General features: G+C 59.5%; 1 protein-coding gene across 4 annotated transcripts in view; it reads left to right on the top strand.

The window, feature by feature from the left end:
• The window catches only part of CPT1B (carnitine palmitoyltransferase 1B), a 30180-nt gene extending 21167 nt beyond the window's left edge, over positions 1-9013 (top strand). For 3 of the 4 annotated variants that reach the window (XM_067539196.1, XM_067538382.1, XM_067533098.1), the window contains 5 exons: positions 290-424; positions 940-1092; positions 6196-6309; positions 7310-7402; positions 8783-9013. In XM_067539196.1, coding sequence (XP_067395297.1) covers positions 290-424; positions 940-1092; positions 6196-6309; positions 7310-7402; positions 8783-8872 — 585 coding nt within the window. In that variant the 3' untranslated portion in view covers positions 8873-9013. The remainder of the gene's footprint in view (positions 1-289; positions 425-939; positions 1093-6195; positions 6310-7309; positions 7403-8782) is intronic. The other variant, XM_067537634.1, reaches the window with a different exon arrangement.
• Positions 9014-16336: the final 7323 nt, after the last annotated feature.

The following is a 16336-nucleotide window of genomic DNA, read 5'->3' as shown; positions in this document are numbered from 1 at the left end:
GAAGCAGAGAACAGCCCCCAGACTGTGAGCTCCAGCCTTGTGATTGTCTGGGGCCAGCTCTGCTGCTCGGCTGCTCCCCCCCAACCCTCCTGGCCCCACTGGCAGGGCGCCATCGACACCACAAAGGGGTGGGGGGAGCTGAGGTAATGGCAGCCCCTCGGCCAGGCCCCGTGCGCTGCTCCACTGGGGCTCCCCCGTGGGTGCCAGGGGCAAGGAGTGCTCCTCATTCCCCCCCATATCCCATCCTGCGCCCCCCTGCCTGGCTCTGACCTGCCCCGTCTCCTTCCAGGACAAGGGCAGCTTCTGTCTCACCTACGAGGCGTCCATGACGCGCCTCTTCCGGGAGGGCAGAACCGAGACCGTGAGATCCTGCACCAGGGAGTCCACGGCCTTTGTACGGAGCATGATGGACCCGGCCCGGGCCGTGAGTGTCACCAGCCAGCCCCAGGGCCCCCCTGCCCCCTCCAGCCAGACCTAGACCCTTCCCCTACCTACCCCCCCACCCAGCCCCAGGACCTAACTCATTTACCCCCCCCCAGGATCTACTGCACCCAGCCCCCTCTCCCGCGAGCCAGGCCCAGGGCCTACCCCACCCAGACCCTCTCTCTTCCCAGCCAGGTCCAGGGGCCCCTCCCCACCTACAGCCCCCACCACTGGGGTAAGCCAGGATCCTTCCCTGCCCCCCCCATGCATTACCCAGTGACCCACTGAACACTGTGCTCGTGTCCAGGGGAGGGTCCCATGAGGCTGGTACGGGGTGGGAGAAGACACCCCTGAGACTCAGAGCACTCAGTGGAGTGCGCCCCTTGGCCTGGGATGGGGAGAGTGGCACAATGAGCTGTAATGGGCAGGGCCCAGTCCCCAGCCCATACCCCATGGCGGGGGAGTCCCTGCCCTGTCTCCCAGCTCTGCCCTGAGTGTGTCCCTTTCTCACTGCAGCAGCTGGAGCGTCTGCAGCTCTTCCAGGTGGCAGCAGAGAAGCACCAGCACATGTACCGCCTGGCCATGACGGGCGCCGGCATTGACCGACACCTCTTCTGCCTCTACGTGGTCTCCAAGTACCTGGGGGTGGAGTCCCCCTTCCTGGCACAGGTGAGGGCCCTGGATTCCCGACGGTCTCTGTGCACAGGCCACAGCCTGCCGGGTGGGTGTGCGGCAGGGGCTGCACCGGGCCAGGGCAGCAGGGGCTGCACAGTCAGCCAGGGTACGGTTGTTCCCTCCCATATGGTGCCAAGTAGCCATGTCCCCTGCCAGTGCCCCCCCCCCCCCCCCCCCCCTCCTGCACGGAGGCCTGCGGTGATCTGCCTTCCACCTGTTCCCGACTTTGAACTAGGAATTTGGGGGAGACGCAGTCTCCAGACCTGGCTCAAACACTGAGCGGGAGGAAAACCAAGTACGAGAGGTACCGCGCTGGAGAAGGGTGCAGCAGAAGGCAGGAGAATGGATGTGGAGAGGAAAGAGGGTGGCAATGCCAGTGATGCTGGCAGGCAGGTTGGCGACACTGGCAGTGGAATGACTGTGCCCGGTTGGGCGAGGAATCTGGGCGAAGCTGCAATGCCTGTACTCCAGTGCAAGGGCCTCGTAACGATGGAGGAGCTAGGCCCACTGGTGCTGGAGGTGAAACCAGGTATTCCAGGGATAACAGAAAGCTGGTGGGATAGTGGTTGTGACTGGAGCACAGGTACGGAAGGGTCTGTGCTGTTCAGGAAAGCCAGACAGAAAGGCAAGGGCGGAGAAGCATTGTATGCTAAGGAGGAGGTAGACAGCAAAGAAATGAGACGCTATAGAATGGATAAAACAGAATCTGTTTGGGTCAAAATCGCTTCGGGGAGGAAAGCTACCTGAGGCTCCACTGGGACAGTGCTGGGAATCTGCTACAGACGCCCAGGATTGGATTTGGATGTGGAGAGAGACCTCTTGAATGTGTTTACTACATGAAAAACTAATAGGAACTGTGTGATTATGGGAGACTTTAATTTCCCAGCTATAGATTGGAGGACAAATGCCGCTGACAATGGTAGGGCCCAGATATTGCTGGATGTGCTGGCTGGCAGATTTCTTCGCCGGACAGTCACTGAACCATGTTAGATTTAGTACTGGTAAGTGGCAGGACCTCGGGGAAGAACCGGCTGTAGAAGAGAACCTTGGTTCAAATGATCATGAGCGAATTCTTCTTAAACTGAATGGAAGGATCAACAAAACAGGTCGGCGATGGGGGTCCTTGGTTTCAAAAGGTAACTTTTAAAAAAGGAAGGGGTTAGTTAGGGAAGTGTACCGGACTGAAGAACTCAAGGATGTGAACGTGGAGGTGCCTTGGAGGTACTTTAAGTCGAAGTACAAAAGCTGTCTGAAGCCTGCATGCCAAGCAAGGGGGAAGAATTCATCGGGAAGTGTTGCAGACCAAGCAAGTGTGTCAAACCGATGATTAAGGGAAAGCAGCGAGCACACAAGGAGTGGAAGACGGGAGGGGTCAGCAAGGAAAGCTACGTCTGGGAGGTCAGGAAGTGTCGGGATAGAGTGAGGACTGCCAGAAGCCAAGCAGAGCTGGATCTTGCAAAGGGAATTAAAACCGATCGTAAATGGTTCTATAGCTGTAGAAATAAAAAGGAAATATGGAAAGAAGAAGTGGGACCGCTAAGCAGTGCGGCTGGGTGGAGATTTAATGGTAACCTAGGCATGGCCCGACACCCAAACAAATCCTTTGCCTCAGTTTTTAATGAGGCTAATGAAAAGCTTTGGTGTTGTGGCAGGGAGGCTACTGGAGGTAGAAATGACACATCCGAGGTAGAAGTCAAACTCAGACAGCTTAACTGGAATAAATCAGGGGCCTGGATCGTCTCCATCCAAGAATATTACAGGAACTGGCACATGAAATTGCAATCCCAATAGCAAGGATTTTTAATGAATCTGTAAACTCAGGGGCTGTATCCTGTGTCTGGAGAATTACTAATATATCTTCTATGTCTAAGAAAGGGGAAAAACGTGATCTGGGAAACTCCAGGCCTGGTAGTTTGGCCTCAGTAGTATGCAAAGTCTTGGAATAAATTTTGAAAGAGAAAGTAGCTAATAACATCGAGGGAAACGGTAATTGGGATAAAATACAACATGGCTTTACAAAAGATGGATTGTGCCAGACCAGCCTGAACTTTTTTTTGAGAAGATAACAGATTTTTTAGGCAAAGGAAATGCTGCAGATCGAATCTACCTGGATTTCAGTCAGGCATTTGATACGGTTCCACATGGGGAATTATTAGTTAAATTGGAGAAGAGGGGGATTAATATGAGAATTGAAAGGTGGATAAAGAACTCATTAAAGGGGAGACTACAACGGGCCTTAGTGAAAGTTGACCTGTCAGGCTGGAGGGAGGTTACTAGTGGCGTTCCTCAGGGATCGGTCTTGGCACCAGTCTTATTTAACCTTTTTGTTACTGACCTTGGCACAGAAAGTGGGAGTGACCTAAGACAATGTGCAGATGACACAAAGTTGGGAGGCACTGCCAATACGAGGAGGACCGGAATATCGTACAAGAAGATCTGGAGGACCTTGAAAACTGGAATAATAGAAATGGGATGAAATTTAATAGTGCAGTGAGCAAGGTCATGCATTTAGGGACTAACTGCAAGAATTTTTGCTATAAGATAGGGACCTATCAGTTGGAAGCAATGGAAGAGGAGAAAGATTTGAGTGTATTGGTTGATCCTCCCCCTACTATTACTATGTAATCACAGGACTATGAACTGCCAATGTGCTGTGGCCATGAAAAAGGCTAATGCAGTCCTAGGATGCACCAGGCGAGGTATTTCTGCAGAAAAGGACCTGGGGGTAACAGTGGACAGGAAGCTGGATGTGAGTCAGCACTGTGCCCTGGTTGTCAAGAAGGCTAATAGCATATTGGGCTGCATTAGTAGGAGCATTGCCAGCAGATCGCGGGAAGTGATTATTCCCCTCTATTCGGCATTGGTGAGGCCACATTTAGAGTATTGTGTCCAGTTTTGGGCCCCCCACTACAAAAAGGATGTGGACAAGTTAGAGAGAGTCCAGCAAAGGGCAACAAAAATGATGAGGGGGCTGGAGCACAAGACTTATGAGGAGAGACTGAGGGAACTAGGGTTGTTTAATCTGCAAAAGAGAAGAGTGAGGGGGGATTTGATAGCAGCCTTTAACTACCTTTAACTACCAGGGAGGATGGGGCTACGCTGTTCTCGGTGGTGGCAGATGACAGAACAAGGAGCAACGGTCTCAAGTTGCAGGGGGGAGGTCTAGGTTGGATGTTAGGAAAAAGTTTTTCCCCTAGGAGGGTGGTGAAGCACTGGGATGGGTTACCTAGAGAGGTGGCGGAATCTCCATCTTTAGAGGTTTTTAAGCTGCGGTTTGACAAAGCCCTGGCTGGGTTGACTTAATTGGGTTTGGTCCTGCTTTGAGTAGGGGGTTGGACTAGATACCTCCTGAGGTCTCTTCCATCCCTTATCTTGTATGGTTCTGTGATTTCCAGTAGTGATAAGGAAATGTTATACGTGGCGCTGGTGTGACCTCATCTGGAACACTGTGTGCAGTTCTGGTCTCCCATGTTTAAGAAGGATAAATTCAAACTGGAACAGGTGCAGAGAAGGGCAATAGGATGATTTGAGGATGGAAAACCTGCCTTACGGAAGGAGATTCATTGAGCGTGGCTTGTTTAGCCTAGCCGCAGGAAGGCTGAGGGGAGGTGGGGCTGTTCTCTGCAAACACATCCCAGGGATAAACGCCAGGGAGGAAGAGCAGTTATTGCAGTTCAGCGCCAGTGTGGACACAAGGACAAATGGAGCTAAACTGGCCAGCAGGAAGTTGAAGCTTGAAATGAGACGCAGGTTTCTGACCACCAGAGGAGGGAAGTTCTGGGACAGCCTCCCAAGGGAAGCGGGGGGGAGGGGGGGGGGGGGGGGGGGGAAGGACCTCGCTGGCGTCAAGACTGAGCTTGCTAAGGCTATGGAGTGGTCGGTGTGAGGGGGCAGCCTCCAATGGCCTGTAGCCGATCTGTGACTGCTACAGCAAATCCCTCCAAGGGCCGGGGACGGGACACGGGACGGGAGGTGTCTGAGTTACTGCAGAGAATTCTGTCCGGGTGTCTGGCTGTAGGTCTTGCCCACATGCTCAGGGTTTAGCTGATCACCACATGGGGACAGGAAGGAATTTTCCCCCAGGTCAGAGGGGCAGAGACCCTGGGTGGTTTTCGCCTTCTCTGCAGCATGGGTCCCGGGTCATTTTCAGGTATAAGCTAGTGTCAATGGTGGATTCCCTGTAACTTGACATCTTTACATCCAGATTTGGGGGTTTCAGTGACTCAGGCATAGTTTAGGGCTGTATTACAGGGGTGGGTGGGGGAGGTTCTGTGGCCTGCGATGTGCCAGAGTCAGACTAGGTGATCATGATGGTCCCTTCTGGCCTTAAAGTCTGTGAGCTAGACAAACCACACCCCTCCCCACCCTACTGCACGCACGCATGCACCTCCCATGGCACCTTAACCCCCCCTACTGCGTACACACACCCTGCATGGCACCTTACACCCTACACACACATGCATGCACATCCTACACACACATGCATGCACACCCTACACACACACACACACGCACGCACACCCTCTGATGCCTTACACACACACCCATGCATGCCCTACCCACGTTACACGCAGGCAGCATACAAACACCCCTCCACACACAGGAACATCTTACCACGCCTCTCACTTGTGCACACACGGCCTCTCACCCACAATCACCCGGTAACGCCCTGCAGACCCAGTGCACTCTTTCTCCCGGAGGCTGGACAGAGAGGGACGGAGCCTTGCTGAACTCTCCGTGTTCACGTGCTCTGGGAGGAGGCCGCCTCTGGACTTGGGCAGACAGAAGCTGGCCCTGCCTGCAAGCAGCCTGGCGTCTGTCTGCCTCTGCGCATCCTCCCCCGTGCGAAACGGCTCGTGTCCATTTCTGCCCTCACCAGCACTCGGACGGGGATCCAGGCATCGGGGAGTCACTCTGGCACTCCCAGCACAGCTGTGAGCTGGCTGCTCTGCTCTGGGCAGTGCTGCGTTCTGTGAGGGAGGGCCCTGGGCTCCGTGTCCAGCGCCGGGTGGCCTCTGCAGAGCTCAGAGCCCCGGGCCGGAGGGGAGGCGGGGCTGGCCGGTTCCGTGGTGCTCACCGGACCCTGGTTCTGTGCAGGTGCTGTCTGAGCCCTGGCGTCTCTCCACCAGCCAGACTCCGCAGCAACAGATCAAAATGTTTGATCTAGAGAAGAACCAGGATCACATCTCCTCCGGAGGCGGCTTCGGCCCAGTGAGTTTTCCTCCTGTCCTTGGGCTTCAGTGCTTTGCCCAGGCGGGGTGTGAGCCAACCGCACTGGGGAGGTGTGGGTGGGGCAAACGTAGGTGGGCAGGGCACCTCAGTGTGTGGGGCTGGGCGGGCCAGTGTCTGGGTACGTGCAGGGGATGGGGCACATCGGGGGTGCGGGGGCTGGGGGGGCAGGTATCCCGGCTATATGCCGGGGGACGGGGAACATCGGGGGTGCAGGGCTGGGCTGGCAGGTTCCCGGGTACATGCCAGGGGACAGGGAACAGCGGGGGGGGGGGGGGGGCTGGGCGGGCAGGTGTCCCGGGTACATACCGGGGGATGGGGAACATCGGGGGTGTAGGGCTGGGCGGGCAGGTGTCTGGGTATGTGCAGAGGGACGGGGCACATCTGAGGGTGTGGGGGCTGGGTGGGCAGGTGTCCCGGGTACGTGCAGGGGACGGGGCACATTGGGGGGTGTGGGGGCTGGGTGGGCAGGTGTCCGTGTACGTGCAGGGGGACGGGGCACATCGGGGGTGCGGGGCTGGGCTGGCAGGTGTCCGTGTACGTGCAGGGGGACGGGGCACATCGGGGGTGCGAGGCTGGGTGGGCAGGTGTCCCGGGTACACCACTGGAGCAAGGCTGCGCCGTGTGAGTGAGGGCAGTGCGTGTGAGCCTGTCTGCCCAGGGAGTGGCGGGTTGGTGCATCTCGCCGGGAGTCAGCGAGTGGTTCCCTCCCCTGCCTGGCCCCCAGCTGCCAGCCCCCCACTCCCTGTGCTGGGCCGGGCGGGGTCTGGGTGAGACATGGATGAGCGCAGAGCCAGGCACAGGGAAAAGCTCGTGCCCACCGTGAGGCTGTTAGCGATCACGGGTGGGTCTGGCCCGCCGAGCGGCCCCACTGAGGCTGCGACTCCCTGCAGTCAGCGGCTCCGTCCCCGTCCCCGTCCTGCAGGCCGACCTGCCCTCTCTGTGCTGCTGCCCAGCGGCTTCCCTCGGATTTTCTCTGCAGGTCGCCGACGATGGATACGGCGTCTCTTACATCATTGCCGGCGAGAACCTCATCACCTTCCACATCTCCAGCAAGTTCTCCAGCCCCGAAACGGTCAGTCCCATCCCAGGCCTGGCAGGGCATAGACCGCCTGGGAGATAGAAGTCAGGCTAGGACCTGGGCCTCGTGTGCCATCAGCATTGGCGGCTCTCCCTAGGGATGAGCCCCTGGGATTCACCTGGCCAGCCAGAGGGCAGCCCTGAGCCAGGGTACGGGGTGAGATCCCTCCCCTGGAGCACCCTGTCTTAGCTAGTCACTATCTGTAGCACCCACTGCTACACACAGACACCGGCCATGGCCGGCGTGGCTCAGCCCCAGGGGCCCATCTAAGCCCATCTAACACCAGGCCCTTCGGAGGGAGGGGCAAGGAACCCCAGGCGGGCAATTCGGGAATAGCATGCCCTGGGGACGTTCCCAGCCAGCCCCATCAGCTGGTGGCTGGCTCGTACCTGTCAGCAGTCTTCACCTCCGTGCTCCTCACACCTGCCCCACGTAGGGCTGTTCCGTTACCCGGTCAATCTCTGATCCTGCTTTGAACCCCACTAAGCTGGCCGCCTCTCTGATACCTTGTGGCAGTGAGTTCCGCAGGTTAACTATAATGCCTGTAAAATAGAACCTTTCCTTTTATCCGTGTAAATGTGCTGCCGGGCTGTGCCTGTGTGCGTCCCCGGCTCCTGCGCCCGGCCCCCCTTTCCGTCCTGTCAGCGTTTCGTACCTCTAGCAGCCCCTTGCCTCTTCGTCAGCTCCTGTCTGCACAGCCAGGCTCTCCAGCCTCGAAGGGATCTTGCACCCGTCTCTGGCCCCCCGATCCCAGCTGTTCCCACCGAGAGGGGCGAGCATGTGCCTGGCTTTCTGTAGTGCCTTTGCCCGGCCCTGCTGCCTGTGGCCATTGTCCCTGCTCTCGGGGCCAGGTGTCCCGGATAGACCTCTCCAGTTGACAGCTCTGTGTCTGGAGTGCCCGTCTGCCGTCGGTGCAGCCTGGGGCATGGAGCCCTAGACAGGATCTCCCCGGCGATGCACTGGCCTGCACGGGTCGGCCGGGGGTCACAGATCACTGGCCTCGTGGGGTTAGCAGTGTCTGCTGCAGGACCCGCCTCGCCCTGTGTGCGGGGAAGGAGCGGCTCTGCCAGGCCTGGCCCCTCTCAGGTTCCCTCCCGTCCGCCTCAGCTGCACAGATTGTTCCATTGACCAACTTGTCCCTGTCCTGCACCGCGGGGCTCATCCTGCCGTAGCACCCCCACTTCCGGAGCAGGATGGGCCCCCACGCTTCTGCCCCTCCCCTTCCCCCCAGCACCCCTAGGCCAGGGGCCTCGGCCCTGCGCCCTCCTCGGGCATCTGTCACTTCCTCAAGCTGCCCCCACCTTCCTGCCCCTGCTTAGCACGGCTCCAGCTTGGCCCCGTGTTAACCAGGATCCTTCCTCCTCTCCCCCCCAGGACTCCAGACGGTTTGGGAGGAACATCCGCCAGGCCATGCTGGACATCGCAGACCTCTTCCACGTTCCTGCCAACCAGGTGGCCAACTGACCCTGCGCCATGGGGGGTGACAGCCCCTGCACCCCGCACCCTCCCTGCCACAGACCACCAGGGCGAGCTGGGGGGCTGCCCTTCCAGCGCTCGCTCTGTTCCTGCCATGGGTCGCTGCCCATGGGTGCCCGGCCAGCCAGCGCCGGGCCCCTGGGGAGCACACAGCGCTGGGAGGCGGAGAGCGAGATCTCCTCTGTAAAGGTGACTTATAAAAACGGCTCTTTGTATAATTCCAACCCGGCTGCTGGGTGATGGACTCCGCCGGGAACCGGGGGGGACACGGGGCGGCTATGGGGAAATGTGGGCAAGTGCCCCACGTGTCATGGGCTGGGGAATGAGACCCGGGAACAGGGCCAGCCCTGGCCTCACTGCCACTTTCCGACACCTTGTGGGGCCGTGAAAGGGGAGCCTGCGTCTGTGAGGGGGTGAGTGGGGCGGCAGAGGTGCCAGCCGGGTGGGGGGCTGGGCCCTTGGGAAGGAAGCCACTGGAGCTCTTGTATAAATGGGGCCAGGCTGAGCTCGGGGTGGGATCACCAGTGGGGTGAGGGACGGGGTGACGGGGTTCTGGCTGGATATGGGGGTGTCAGTGGGATACGGGATGGGGTGATGGGGTTCTGGCTGTGTCTGGGGGGGTCATTGGGGTGGGGATGGGGGTAACTGAGGTGTCTGGGGTGAATCATTACCCCCTGCTCACTGAAGGAGTCTTGTCTGTGTCCACCGGGGAAATTCTCCCAGCTCCTGAAAACACAAGCCCCGCTGTGGGCTGCCGCAAGCCCCGCTCGCCCCCGCTGCCGGCTCCCCATTTACCCCTTGTTACACTGGAGGACCCAGTCGCTTGCCTTCCAGACACCTGCAGCCTGGACCCAGTCACTGCCTCGTGAACGTGGCGCAACCTGCTCCGCTTTCCCGGCGTCTCCGCCGGTCAGCGCTCGCCTCGCACCAGGGACTGAGACGCGGCTCCAGGCACCGAGACGCGGCTCCGCCCCTGTGGTGTCGATGGCGCCAAGTGAAGTTTATTTAACAAAGCTCGAGTTCGAGATTCAAGTAAAGCCAGTCCGAGGCTTTGGACACCTGGTTTCCAGGTCAAAGACAAAGGTCCCACGCTGCCGGGAGCCTGGACTTCTGAACCGGCCACTCCCCTGTGAACAAGGGCGTTCCCGCACCCTACGTCACAGCCACCCATGACGCCAGGCAGAGGTGACGAGCCGGGGGCGTGTGGGGTCGAGTGCCCCCCTGATTTGGGCGCGTGCCCAGCTGCCCTTGCAGGCTTGCTCCGTTCAGCCTGCTAGCAGGGAGGAAGGGTCTGTCCTTCCCCTGTGGCGCCTCCCCGGGCACGTCCAGCTCACTCGGCCCCTGTCCCGGCAGCCGGGCCCGGGATGGAGCTGCTTTCCTGCCTGGTGACTCCTCTCGAGCAGCCAAGTGAGCCGGAAATGTGCCCGGGGGAGGCGCAGCGGGAGAAGGACAGGCCCGCCCCCCCACAGGTAACGCCCCAAGCCGGGCGCAGGGCAGGGGGGGTCGCTGGGGAAGGCCCTGGGAGCGGGTCCCTCTGCTCAGCCTGAGTTGAGGCATTGCCTGCACCCCTCCCCCTGCTGAGGGGGAGCTCCGGGGAGCCCCTGGTGCTGTCAGTCTCCCCGGGCTGGGGCCGGCCCAGAGGCAGGTACTCTCCGCTCCTGTGGCCCCAGGAGCCAGAGGGATTGGCTGCCCTGTCCCAGGGAGGTGGGGCTGCAAGGTTCCTCCCAGAGGCCACACGTGGGGCAGTCCCGTGGCCCCCCTTACATTGTGCCCCCCAGTGTTAGCAGGCACGAGTCATCTCGGACGACAGGTCTCTGCAAAGATTGTTGCATCCAGCACTGGTGATCAAAGACGTTTTCTCCAGGTTGCCATGGGCATCGGGCCGTTACCCAGGCCATCCTGAACGGGGGATATTTATAGCGGTGGCGGCTCTGCCACCAGGTGTCTGGGGGCACTCGCTCTGTCAGACGCGAGGCTGGAACAGTGACAGATGCCCTCTTCTCCATGCTGAGCAGGGCAGACTTTCCAACAGTGATCAGAGCAGACCCCGGCTCAGATTTCACGTCCCAGCTTTTGGTGAGTTACGAGGATGTGTGGGGTAAAACAACTGAAACCTGCCCTGTGTCCCCCAGGAACAGATGGTTTAGTTGAGCGGTTCAAGGGGAACCTAAAGTCTGCCTTGCCCGGCGGGCAGGGGACGGGGCTCATGTTTGATCACTGGGAGGAGCCCCAACTGCCCCTGGGGTTCACCCCATTGGACTTCTTGTATGGGTGAAAAGTCAGAGCTCCTCCGGATCTTACCGACAACTCCTGGGAGGGAGGCCCTGCACCAGAGAGGGAACTGGCAGCTGAATCCAAGGCAGTTTTGCAAAGACTTAAAACCCACGATGGGGATAATTATGGGGCCTAATAGTCTTTGGGCTGAGCACAGAAAACGTAACCCTGTCAGTGCCTGATGTCCAGGACTGATGACACGCCGGACTCTGTCAGCAAAGCAAAGTTCCTGAACCCCCTGGGTTTAACCAAGGGACGTTGGCAGATTCCCCTAGCCAGCGAATCACAGAAACCTTCCACCTCCATAACTGGGTTGGGACTTTCTGAGTGGAAAGCGTTGCCATTCGGTTGAATGGATGCAGGAGGCGCATTTCAGAGGCTGTGAGCGGGGAGCTAGCTGGGCTCCAGGGCTTGGCTTGTGCCCACCTCGGTGGTTCCTGGCAGGCCCACCAGGATCGTGTAGGAACGGTGCCGAGGTGACGCAGCTCGAACCAGAAAAGTGTCCAAGTGCCAGATGGGGAAGCCAAAGTCTTCTCCAGCTAGCCGGGGGCAGATCTGCCTGAGTCCCCTGGAAGTGGAGTCCATCGATGACTGGCCCATTCCTCGAACCGAAAAGCAAGCTCTGTCGTTCACAGCTTGGCTGAACCTCACCGTGAGCTGTGGCTGCCATCACAGACCGCTGTAAAAGGTCGAAAGCCGACCAGGCGGCGGGAGTGTGAGGCAGGAAAGAGAACTCTGCCGGGAAAGCCTGTTCTGGCCAGTCCAGGCCTTGAGAAGGGTTCGCAGTCTGCACTGATGCACCCAGCACTGCCTTGGGAGCGGCGCTGACGCGGGCAGAAGGTAAGAGGCAGCATCCTGTCACCTCCGTGTAAAACCTGGCCCCAGTGACAGGAACTATTCTGGGACCGCGTGAACGCCGTGCAGCAGCGAAGACCCTCCCCGTTCAGCCAGCAGTTCTGGGTTTGGCAGCACGCTTCCAGAAGGAAAGGCACCAGCTCTCGATCCGCAGCAGGCGTCCCTCGGTCTCGAGAGGCTGTGGGTACGCGCCACGGAGCGGCAAAGCATTGCCTCAGTTGGGCTGATGGCGGGCGTGGCCGTGGCTGGAGAGACCCACTCGAGAGCGACAATCCCGGCCGCATTTGTCACCTTTCGCCCTTTGGGCTCTGCCTTCCGTGAGCTCTTCCCCCCCGGCTAAGCCAGGCTGCTTCCGCTTGTAGCTCTGGAGACTTTTACTGGGCTTGTTTCCAATGGCCGCGGTCCTGAGCGTGAGCTTCCCAGTTATCCACAGCCACGGCCATTTCTTCGCACACCTCCTTGAAACACGAGTTTGGGTGCCCGTTAGGTCTTTTTCCAGGCGTCAATTTGGCGTGGAGGATGCGCCTGTCCTGCACGCGGCATGCGTGCCCACGCCAGCAAAGACATCTCTGCTTAAGGAGTGTTGCATGCTGGGTACCGGCCCGCTTGAGCACTTCAGCATTGGTGGCTCTGTCCCTCCAGGAGAGTCCAAGACTTCGCCGAAGACGACGCCTGTGAAAGCTGTTGAGCCTTTTCTCCTGGGGAGAGTCTGACGTCGGCGTCTGGCTCCTGTACTGAGAACACACTCACTGGACATACAGATCCTTGTGTGGTCTGCAGCCAGGTCAGACTTAAAGCAAAGAGAAGACACAGATCGAAAGCAAAAGGACGTCTTCATATTAACGTCAGCACCAGAGCGGGGCAAGGGCAGTCACAGCCGCACGAGAACGTACCACAGCAAGCTCCTGACTCCCGGGATGCGCCACGAGTGCCCAGCTGACGTGGGAGCAGCTGCAGACACAATCCACGGCGCAGCTCTGCCAGCCCTTGGCAGCAGGAACACAAGCCATTCGAAGGACTGGTCTGACGCGGAGTCTGGTGAGGTGACACCAGGCACCATGGCCAAACGCACAGCCCAAGTCAGGGGTAAGGGAGGCCCAAGATGGGAAAAACCTTGCAAAGGCTGAGAAGCGGCAGGAACCACGGTACAACGAACGGCTGGAGGTGCTGCGCCCATGGCTCCTGGCTGCACCTGTGTGAAAGCTCCCCAGTGGCAGCTCTCGATTCCTGTGCTGAGTACAGCACGCCAAGAGTGGGCCATGGAGATTCAGCACGTCAAGGGCAAAGGGAACATTGCAGCAGCCGCCCTGTTCAGCCAAGAGAGCCAGAGCAGACGTATGCGGAGTAGTCGTTTGCTGTCCCGACTGCACCAGCGCCAGAGGGGAGGATTGGCACAGACATGCCGGGCAGGGACCTCACACCCGTGTCCCAACATCCTCCCAAGGTTCACTGCAGGGGCTCACGCGGGGTCTCCCTCAGAGCTAAGAACTCGCTGGTTATGGGGGTTATTGCGGGAGGCTTGTAGGGAAACACGTTTAGAGTCGTGTAACGTAGCATGTTGGGCTCCCAAACCCCCGGAGATGGAGGGGCGGGTCGCCGAGCCGTCTGGGCCAACACTGAGAACAAGGGACATCCCTCGACCCCGCCCAGCCCTGTGTTTACAGCCTGAGCCGGCAGCCGGCCGGAGCAATAACAGAGATAAAGGGAAGCCTCAGGACTGAGCCGAAGTCCCTGGAAAGCCTGATTCTGAGAAGGGCACAAGGTGTGATTCCGTATGGGGGGCGCCCTGCCGGCAGGCGTGGCTCCTGGAACGTGGATCCTAGCTCCCTGGCCTGGCCTGGCGCTGGGAGAGACATGCCCTGTCGGACAGGGACGTGGCTGGTCACTAGGTACAGGTGCTGGATTGCGAGCTGTTATCCTCACACAATCCAAAGCCTTTTCCTGGAATCGCTAACTCGAGGTTTGTTAAACGTCTGCCTGGTTTTCCCACAGCCAGGCTCCATGCTGGGCGCTGAGGGCAAGCTAGAGAGCTGCGAACAACAGAGGCAGGGTCTCTGGCTGCAGGGGGGTGTCCAGAACCCGTCACCGGACACTCGAGTGTAACGCAGTGGGGTGCACAGCCAGGTGGGAGGGACCTGTGCCCGAGACCAGCGCAGAGCTCAGTGGGTCGACTGTCTCCATTGTAGCCCCAGGTTAACTCTGCTCTGCCCCAGGACTCCCTGAGGGGCGTGCGAATTGCCAAGCCTGGAGTGGGGCGTTTGTGCTGCCACCAGCCAGTGGTTGGGGGCGCGTTTCCCCCGTGGGCGCAGACACGTCTCCCTCGCACTGTAAGCAGGTGGTCCCTCGGTTACCCCAAAGTGTCACAGTTCCCAGCCCCTGGTAATGGGTGGGGAGGGGGCAGCCAGACATACTTCTTTGGGGGGGGGGGGGAGGTTTGCCCAAAACTGGAAAAAAAAATTGAACAAACAAAAATGTGGTTTTGAAATAGGCATTTCCAGTGCAAGTGAGTCAGCCGGCAGCCCAGCGCCGGGCCCGGGAACCCCCCACATCGCTGACAGGGATGCCCTAGACGGGGAATCCCAGTGTGTGACTGAGCAATGCCCACCGCTCACCACGGGGTCTCCTTCCCCTCACCTCTCCTGCCCCTCCTGCTCCGCCATGGGCCAGGGGCAGGGCAGAGGTGCTAAGGCCAACGGGACTAGACTTGGCCTGAGGTTAAACCAGGCACAAGGAGTCTGGGAATCTCCCATGAGCCTCTGCATGGCCAGGCACCCCTTGGTCCCGTCAGCCACGAGGCGGAAACGCTCCAGGATGGAACAGCCCAGCCCTGCCGAGAATCGGGAAGCGTGTGGGGGGTGAGAGGGAAGGTCCCCTCCCTACACTTGGGTCATATGGTCTCTGGGGCAGAGCTGACCAGTGTCTCTTGGAAGGGTGCCTTCCCCCCAGGGTTTCAGCACCCACAAATAGAGCCCGGGAGGTAAGGGACTGGCCCAAGGTCTCACAGGAAGTCAGCGGCAGCAGCGGGCACAGAACCCACGTCCCCGAAAGCCAGGCCTGGGCGCTAATCGTGAGGCCGCGTTCTGCCGGAACGGCTCCCTGGAGGGTGCGGGCTGGCAGGTGGGACGGAGGCGGAGGGAGATTCCTAGACGTGCCCTTTGAGACGCACAGAGAGTTTATCGTCAGCGCTCGCTGAGGAGACACAGGGTGGGGTGGAGCCCAGCACAACGGACCGGGGGGGTTGCGGGAAAGGGGAATGTGACGGAGAAGGGTCTTTGTGGCTGGTGCCTCGGAGGAGCAAGGGACGGTCTCTCCGTGCAGTCACAGCAGCGCTGAGTGTCTGGCGCGAGTCTGATAACCCGTGGCTGCTCCTTGCCGGAGGGGCCTGGCCCTGCGGGCTCAGCCCCGTCACTCCCGGGGCTGGAGTTGAAGGAGTTTCTGGCTTCCCAGGGCTCATCAGCGCACGTCAGGAAACCTGCAAACACGGACACCAGAAACGAGCCCTGGGCAGGACAGGCCGGGCTGCGCCTGCCATGCAGCGACCTCTCTCCCTCCCTGTCCCGAGCCCCTCGGAGAAGGTCCCCGCTCCTCTGCGGCCCTGAGGAAGAGGAGGGTGGATGGAGCCCTGAGCACCCCGTCTGGGACGGGCCCGTCCTCCACAGAGAGGCTACGGCTGCGATGGGCTGTACCAGGCCAGGGGCTGGACACAGGCTCCGAGTTAGAGGGAAAGGCAGTGTTGGAGATGAGATCCCAGCCCCAGAGCTCTCCTTGAAGGGCTGCAAATCCCTGAGAGGAACCCACAGCCCCAGGGAGCTGAACCAGCCTCATTTGTGCAGCTGCACGGGACGTTTATGCAGATTATTTAATGAGCTAATTTGCCCAGCCACAGATAATTTGCAGATGAGCCGTTAAGAAAGCAGCGTGGCCTGAGTGCAGTGACTGGGGCTGGCTCGAGCAGCCTGGGGAAAGAAGCAGGCCAGCGATCTCCTCAGTCGACGCTTCTAGAGCTTGGGATGCCAGTTACTGACTCAAACGGTTTGTCCCTAGGAGATCCTGGCTCACGTTCTCCTCAGCTACGAAGCGACCGGAAATGACCTGCGGTGATGCGGTACGTCACCCGCCTCTTCCGCAGGACAACCCGGAGCTCTTCACTGAGCACTGGGCCTGCCCGGGGCTGGGATTTCTTTCGTTCTTCATGGGCTTATTGCCCTGGGCCCTGCCAGCCATCTCTTGTCACCTGCTGGCTCCGGCTTCTCTTGTCTGTTTTCGCACTTCCTACCTTGCCGTTGATATCGATTGCCGGCTGCTTTCCTCCTTGGTATCTGA

The sequence above is a fragment of the Emydura macquarii genome, unplaced genomic scaffold, assembly GCF_026122565.2.
Source record: "Emydura macquarii macquarii isolate MOO-44397 ecotype Brisbane River unplaced genomic scaffold, CSIRO-AGI_Emac_v2 contig_6, whole genome shotgun sequence".
Taxonomy (NCBI): Eukaryota; Metazoa; Chordata; order Testudines; family Chelidae; genus Emydura; species Emydura macquarii.
The sequence above is the reverse complement of the archived record's forward strand: the minus strand, read 5'-3'. Positions and strand labels throughout refer to the sequence as shown.